General features: G+C 44.8%; 1 protein-coding gene across 1 annotated transcript; it reads right to left on the bottom strand.

Moving 5' to 3' along the window:
• Nucleotides 1-3,085: 3,085 nt before the first annotated feature.
• On the bottom strand, nucleotides 3,086-4,543 carry LOC310874744 (fMet-Leu-Phe receptor-like; the record flags this gene model as incomplete). The annotated part of the gene is made up of 1 exon (XM_083787608.1): nucleotides 3,086-4,543. The coding sequence occupies one exon, from the start codon at nucleotides 4,541-4,543 to the stop codon at nucleotides 3,488-3,490; it is 1,056 nt and encodes a 351-aa protein (XP_083643734.1). The 3' UTR covers nucleotides 3,086-3,487.
• Nucleotides 4,544-8,801: the final 4,258 nt, after the last annotated feature.

Raw genomic sequence — 8,801 nt, 5'->3', positions numbered from 1 at the left:
AAACATGGAACTAATCATGGAATTAGTGTGCTGGTCTCTGTACGTGATGGACAACATTTTTTTCTCATGTAAATTGGGTTCTGGAGAGCCTGCTCAATACCCTGATGGATCTTCCCCCGACTATCAGCGTAGAAGAGGCATTATTTGGATTCATGGTGACAAGATTTCTGCTGATTGGGCTGTGCATTGGTCTTGTGTACCGAAGAATTGGAAAAATGGCAACGCTGAACGGAGCCCCTATGCTGCCTGCCATGGCGAGCTGGGCAGGGCACTTGGGGAGATGCATCAGAAGATGGACACGATCTTGGAACAGGCCAGCGCCCTGCAGATGCATCAGAAGATGGACACGATCTTGGAACAGGTCAGCGCCATGACTGACAGAGAGCCATAACGGACATAGAGGAGAAATAGCCATATTGCTATCCCTCGCTCTAGACATGAATCTGGATTTCCCCCCCCCCCCCCAATTGACAATCTCCACAAGAAGAGACAGCGTAAGACAAGATCCTCTGCCCCCCCCCCCCCCACCTCAACCCCCACCCTCCCTGACACCTGTTGTGTCTTCGTCTGGGCCGTGTTCGTCTCCAATGAACCCGCCATGATAACGCAGGACAATGAGGCAACGTGACATGACCTTCGGGAGATATGCCAGGAACACACTTACACAAACACATGGGAAATGAACTTTCCACCGAACTGTTCTCATGGACACACATGTCTTCACACACAACCGCCTTCTGAGTGCCTGCACAACCAGAATTTCACTCATGTTACGTGTAATGTGTTGTGACAATAAAGTCTGATTGATTGATTGACAACCTGATCTGCCCTGGTGGAGACTTGTGAGACCTTTTTCTAGTTATAGTAATATCTTCTGCATGCTGCAGGAAAGACAAAGCTTTGTTTTGTACAATTAAGTCTTTACACTTCAATTTACATTTAAGGAGCACACACACACACACACACACACACACACACACACACACACACACACACACACACACACACACACACACACACACACACACACACACACACACACACACACACACACACACACACACACACACACACACACACACACACACACACACACACACACACACACACACACACACACACACACACACACACACAGTGGTTTTAGTAGCAGAGGAAAGGTTCAGAACAAGAGCCATGACAATGCTACACTGCACGTTGTGGTTTCCTGAGAGGTGACTTGGCCCGTTAAGAGTCTAGAGTGGTTACAGGATGCTCGTCTCGATGCTATGTTGCCTCTTAGGTCGCATTCATACCAGAGAGCTTTGCTGCGATTAAAACGAATCCTGCTGCGCATTGTCAGAAAGTGCGCTTCGTTTGGCAGGTGTGAAGGCTCATTCGAATCCTAATGCGCAGCAAATAACCGCATTTTACTCCGCCCAAAAACGTGGGTTTCGCTTCGCTTCGAATCGCACTTGACTACGATTCGGTGCAGGTGTGAATGCAATCCGCAGTAAATAAAGGAAATGAAGCAAACATAATGTGGCGGGTGAGGAGCTGAACACAGTTGGAGACGGAGAAGGCATATTTTACGCAGCGCAATGATGTCCCGTTACTGTGGATAGACGTGGTCGAATAAGGAGACTGAAGCCCTGATCGAAATGAGGACGTTTATCAATTGCTTAAGAAAACACATAAAAACACTGCAGTGTATTATAGCCTATCATATTATGTCTGTCTGTCTGTGCGTGCCGTAAACATGGAGTGCTGTCACTGTGTGGGACTGGGGAGTTATATCAGTGCGCTCATGCAGCGCTGTACTGCATGCCCAAAAGAACAGTGTGTGGCGGCTGCGTGCGTAGAGAGAGGGGGGGGGGGGGGTCCCAGACGCCACGACACATGCACGTTATGAGTGTAATTTTATTACCATAGATTTCACTGTGTAGGCTATAGTTTATGAATGGAACACATTGATAAAGTTCCCCCCTGCTGCGTTTCCAATTGCTGCGAATGACAGTGTGAAGGCAAACCCCAGCCAATTAAATATGCAAGAATCCCAATTCCCCGCCCATACGGATCTGAGTCTACCGAAGTATTAGGTGAGAATGTGACCTTAGAACCAAAGCAAATTATTGTAGTCCCCGTGTGTCTCTATGCATGGTCTGAGTATGCTAATTACATGGGCTGGTAGGATTTCCTCCCTTACATCAGCTATTTATGGCACTTCCTCTTTCAAGAGACCACTGACTCAGTCCGATGTCTGACTCTACTTCAAGATTATAGATTAGTTCAACCCATGACATCACTGCTTTAAAATAATTAGACATTCAATGGATAATTGATAACTTGAGTTAGTAGACTCACAATCATTGATAGCCTACAACATATAGCATTCTGCCATCTTCTCTTCCCTTGAGATGGCCCGCGGGCCGCCTATTGGGGAATCATAATAAGAGGCCTGCTTAAGCTAAACGTCATATTTAATTGTTTGCATAAGCTCCATCATGTAGAAGAGAACCACTACATAATACTGTGTGAAGTGAGGGGCGCTCCTATCGTCATACATCATCTAATCTCATACAATTTGCGTCCTCACTTTTCCGTCTTCAATGTTTGTGTTTACACAAACCCGAAGCTGGGCATAGGAGGGGCTAGTGCCCCTCTAAAACTGTTACGTCAACGTATTTTTTGATATTTTTCATCATCGCTTTGGTTTTGAAAACATAGGCTATACTTAGCGCTGCTCCATAGCCTTCTACTGCTTCTACGATTCTGCCCTGCGCAGTAAGGCTATGGGACTTTCAGTTTTAAATCTCAAATCGAACTCAGACCAGCCTCTCCTCTTTAGCGTAAATAAAAAGAACGTTTTTACTACTCACCAAAACAAAGGCGGGTTGTGTCATTAGAAAGCCTACTTTCCTTAGTGGATGCACTCTGAGCCCCCCATCACACATATAAACGGTACTTTTTGGCCAAAGGGGATATGACCTGAGGCTGAGATCAGATTCATACGAGGTTTCCGCCGGACACACACTGGTCTGAATAATGCAGGCAGCGACCACCGGAGGACTGGAACAGGACCTCCATTAAACTTTCACACACAGGAACTTAGAACACAAGATGCCTCGCAGGGATAGTAGGACGAGCAAACCAAGGATATCACAACTAACACACGCGACGCGTCAAAGGACGATTACAGTTAACACACAGATCTCAACACCAGACACACATAGATACCATCAGGCCCTGATGGCATAATAGTCCGCAGCTGAGTCCAGAATGAATCAGTCTCTCAGGGGGGGGGGGGGGGGGGGAACAGGGTGGTAAGGGGCAAACATAAGGACGGCGATCCAGGCATGGTACGTCCTATAGGAGAGGACGTGACAGTTCTACATATTAGGCATTCAAGGGTATAACCCTAAACAGGAGGGGCAAGCTCATCTTGCGACCTATACGACCTACATCGCAACCTACGCGTTTTAAGATTAGCTCACCCTAAATCTGTGTGTCACAAATCACCATGTATGGCCATGCAGTCTCTTGACTGCATGGCGCTCCCTGGGTTTGTGGAACTGTTGAGGGTCTCAGGCAGCTCCTCGGCGAAGGCTTCCTCCAGCCCCTTTAGGATAGACCTGCGGAACACGTCCTTGAAACCCTGAGCCATGAACACGTACAGCAGTGGGTTCAGACAGCTGTTGAGAAGTGCCAGGCCGATGGTCACGGGGATCCCGAAGGTGACCACGCGATCCGGTCCGCTGTACTCCGTCGCCAGCATTTTCACAAAGGCAACGTGATGCATGATGTGATAGGGGGCCCAGCAGAGGAAAAACATGGCGATGACCGTTGCTATGATTTTGTAGGGGCGCCCCGATCGGCTGGACGGCAGGCGGCTATTCCTGAGCCGATAGACGATGACGGAATAGCAGGAGACGACGACGGCGAAAGGGACCGCAAATCCCATGAGGAACTGAGCGGTGAAGTACATGAGACCGAATCGATATGCCCTGGACTGATTCACTTCTGGTATGGTGTAGTTCTGGGGGAGTCTAAAGTCGTCAATGCACTGGATGATGTCCTTATCACGGGGGTAGGGGGTCGCGTTCCTATTGACCATGTTGTAGGAGCTGAGAGCCAAGCCCAGCGCCCAGACGCCCAGACTGACCCAGGACGCCGTTCCCACTCTGCGGTGGTTCTGGGCCCACACCGGACACACCACGCACACGCATCTGTCGACGCTGATGACCGCCAGGACGTAGACGCTGGCGTACATGTTCAGGGAGAGAACGGAGACTGTCATTTTGCACGCCAACCAGCCGAAGGGCCAGTGGCCGCCCAGAGCCGCGTACGCGATGGGCAGGGGCATGGCCGCCGCGACCAGGAAGTCTGCCATGGCGAGGTTGAGGTACCAGACGGTGGTGACGGTTCTCTGCATCTTGAAGCCCGTCGCCCAGATGACGACGGCGTTCCCCGGCACGCCGAGCACAAAGACCAGGCTGTAGATGACCAGGGCCATGGTGTAGTGGGAGCGTTGGAGTTCAGGGGGGTTTCCACTAGATGGATCCATCTCTTTATTGTGATAAACAGCAGTTTTTATAACAGTAGTTATAATCTCCATAGTTGTCCTAAAACCTAAAAACAACAAAACAATTAAGGTACATGCTTTGTATTAACTCAGAAACTCAGATATATTAAAACACATTCAGGATCCCGAAATATTAGTGCCTACGACGTCTGTGGACGTCCTAGCGACGTCCCAGCGACGCGGGGCGAGATAAGAATATTCAGAATTATTCCTTTTTTTTGGGGGCATTTCGCTTTCCGTAGGCTAACGCTCTGTGCAACTATTAGCTTGTCATTGACTCCCATGTTAGCGCGGCGGAAAGAATGACTCGTATCTCCTAATCCAAGGCGCTCTCCGTGGTGATGAACGGATCGATATGCTGCCGCTTCATTTCTGCTCCTCATCCGTCTCTCCCGCAAAATATGAACGTTTTTTGGAGCGTAAAAAAATTAATTAAGATGATCGGGGATGTGAGGTCTCTTTGTAAAGTCAACTTTTTTAGGAAAGTGTTTCCGGTTCAAGGCTTTCAGAGTAAAAGCGATCAGACAACTCTGGCACCCCGGAGCTTCTATTTTGATGCACTTCCGGCACTGATTGTGTTTTAAGGGCATTGCAAACGTGAAGTGAGGAACGCAGGCGTTGTTGCCTGGATCAATACAGGTCTTCTCCAGGTCTGCTCCAGAGGGGCGCAACAACAACGCAAGCGTAAAAAGCTAAACAGAACCCAGGTCTGGTGAGTCGCACGCACGCAACGGGACCGGGACTTCTACGACCAAAAACGCAGGTCTCATTGAAAATAAACGATGTGCGTTGTATCGCTCCCCGTTTGCAAGCTCCTTATTGGCTATTTCCCCTATACCATAAGCCCTAAATGAATTGCATTGAATGGGAATTGAATGGGGCTATGGGGTGTTGTGCTAATTCGCTTATTTCCATACTACTTATTTTGATGGAAATAAGTGAATTAGCAAAACACCCCATAGTCCCATTCAATTCAATGCAATTCATTGAGGGCTTATGTAGGGGAAATTGCCAATAAAGAGTTTTTGCACACAAAAAAACAAACACCTGGACCTCTTTGGTGGGGACGGAACAACTACAAAGAAAGGTAAGAAAGCCTTCTAGCATGGAATTCTCCTTTAACCGATGGCAGTAGACGACATGTATCTGTTGTTGATAAGCATATACATCAGACAAAGTTGCCAAACAAGCACACAAAGTTGTGAGGTTGTAGATCGCCTATTTTGATGTGTATCGCATCGCTGTTAAAATGTATCGTTACACCCCTATACTTGTCTCTATCGATGGTAGAACTGTTTGACTGAAGCCTCATAATTATATCATTGCACACTCTCTCTCTCTCTCAAAAAATAAAACTGGGCTGATCAGCCCAGATTGGTGTAGATCTCAACCCATGGGTCACGACCCCTCGGAGGATCACCAAATTATTGTGGGGGGTCCCAAAATTAAAAAAAAAAAAAACTAAAATTTAAAAATGGTAATGAAGAGTTTACATAGTAGCCTACACATAGTGCATGCATAAACTTTCCTTAATGATTATATCTGGTTTCAGTATATATGGTTTCAGTATTCATTTTTAATATATTTTCTCTATTATTAAGGTTATTTTTGCAGTCCGTTTGTATTGGGGGTGGGGAGTCAGGGCGGGGCGGGGGTCGCGAGACATGGCCAAAGGATTTCCGGGGGTCCCCAGCCAAACACATAGATAACCCCTGGTGTAGACTAGGAGCGGCGTCATTGACTTATAGCATGTTTTACATAGACAGAACTAGAATTGCATTTCATGTAGTCATAGCACTTTATAGTACATAATGTATAGTATTAGACTATTAGTATAGTTTATATATATATATATATAGTTTCATTATATAGATACTCCACTGTTACGTTCTTGACTGAACTACTTTTTATGTATGTGATGTATTGCCATGCTCCCTTGTCGCTCCATTGTCGCTCTGGATTAAGAGCGTCTGCTAAATGCCTAGATTGTAAATTGAGGGAGCAGAAAATAGCGCTCGAGTGCTGCTCATGCAACTCTTGAGTGTGACATAAGGTAGAGTTTGAAATTAGAGTGCCACAGATATATCGGTATAGTTTTAGGCATGTGTGAAACATAAAAAAACTGTTTTAAGTATTGCACAGTGACAACTAAAGTCTCTGCAATGTTTATGTTGTACGATTACAAAAAAAAAAAACGATCTCAAATAAAGGGACTTAAGATCATTAAAGCTGGGCTGTTGCCCGAGTCCAGTGCACTCGGCCAACTTCCGGACCAGGACTTTGTCACACTTCGCCAATAGAAGTCTATGTATAGAAGAGCCGCCATTGGACCTGGCTATAGCCCAAGAAGTGAACGGAGCAACACTCATCCAAACGGCGCTGTGTCAGGCTGTCAGCCATGCTCGGCATGAGGCTGTTACAGAGCAGATGACATTTCACACATCAACATTTTTATATAGAGGTTTCATTTTTGTTTTTAGTTCTAGTTAGTTTGTTGAACTAAAAACGCCATTGACAATGAAGGGATAGATTTACGTCATGCTGTCCCTCATTACGTCATATTGTCTCTTTATTGTTAATGGCATTCGTGTTGGCACCGTTTGTTTTGCATCACCTAATCAACATGAGTTAGACGTTAAGATATTAGCGCCCCTCACTTCACACGGGTGTGATCTTTATCCATGTTAACGCATTGCCACCGGCTTGACACCAAAGTGTAGAGGTTGTGCCAATTTTGGCCATTGTGACAAATACAAGGCAATTTAAATACAAGGCAACGGAAAAACGTGCACGTCATCACGTGCACACCGGATTAGATCAATTAAAAAAATATATATATATATATATTTTTTAATATTTACATTTCATCGCACAATTCTGGAGATATAAGGCAGCCACTGGTAATGAACTGATAATTGCTCAGTTCTTGATTTTTTCCATATATAATTTTGCATTTTAATTAATATGCATCATTGTGGGGGTTCTTCTTGGCACAAAGAAGTTGAAGAACTATAGACTTAGAACTATAGCTCTATATCCTATAGATAGCAATCAGAATCATTGCATGTCTAGATAAAGACAATGAAATAAAAGCATATAGATACCCATTTCAAAGTGTTGAAGAAGATGTCAGTGAGAGAAGCGTCTTGTTCAGACGGTGGGACAGGGAACACTGCAGGGGACGACCTTAGCCTATAGTGTCATATCATTGCTGTCCAGGAAGTCTCATACGTCCATATTTTAACTTTTTTGTGTGTGTAAATTAACCCCTCCTCCCACAGTGAGCTGTGGTGTTCTACATTAAGGAAACATACTATAGGGCCTTTACTGTTCCTAATTGTTGTTCCTGTTCGCAGATGACTCGGCACTGCTGGTCTCAGACAGCAACAAACTGCAGGTTGAAAAGGCCCTCAGCCACATGTATGCATTTGTCTTATTTTCCATATCAGAAATGTTTTTTAGACTTGATTGTGATGTTGTTTCTGTCCTCGGAGTGCCGTGTAGTCATCAGCCTTGTCAGTTATTATTTTATTGTTTTTGTCTTTTTCTTTGAGTTATGTTTTGTCTCTTTTTATTGTAAGTCTCTTGTTTGTATGTTTTTGGCTATTTTTTGTCTGTAATTTTCTGGTAAATCATTACTGAAATGCTTTTATGCCAAAAATCATAATAAACAGATGTTTTAAAAAAAAGAAAAGGCCCTCAGCTCTTACTCGGTAGAATCTGCACCTTGGCTCGCTGATAACAAACTATCTTTACACCTGGGGGAAAAACTGGAAACCATTTTCTCTGGGTCAACCCATTCATTGCCAATGGGGATTTAATGTTTGTGTGGGATGTAAATATAGCTGATTTGCTCAGACACATTCTCCATCCATTGCCAATGGGGATTTAATGTTTGTGTAAGACGGAAATCTATTATAGCTGAATAAGGAGGGGCTAGTGCCCCTCAAAAAAAGAAAAGAAGAAAACAAAATCGTATAATAATTATAATACTAGAAATGCACTGTTAATAACAGTCTCTGGAATGCTCTCCCAAAAACAGTTAGAGATGCCAACTCAATAGACATGTTTTAATCTAGACTTAGTTAAAACCCATATTTTTTCCCTGGATTATGGTTCCCCCTAGTTCACTGAAATCATCATATTCACCTTGCTCTATATTAAAAGATCTTCTGATGATCAGCTGTGTCCTATCGCATGATACTTACTGTATGTCAGCCATGTGTATTGACACACTGTA

The sequence above is a fragment of the Protomyctophum parallelum genome (assembly GCF_964188405.1).
Source record: "Protomyctophum parallelum genome assembly, chromosome: 17".
In the NCBI taxonomy this organism is placed as follows: Eukaryota; Metazoa; Chordata; class Actinopteri; order Myctophiformes; family Myctophidae; genus Protomyctophum; species Protomyctophum parallelum.
This window is presented reverse-complemented; position numbering and strand designations above follow the sequence as displayed.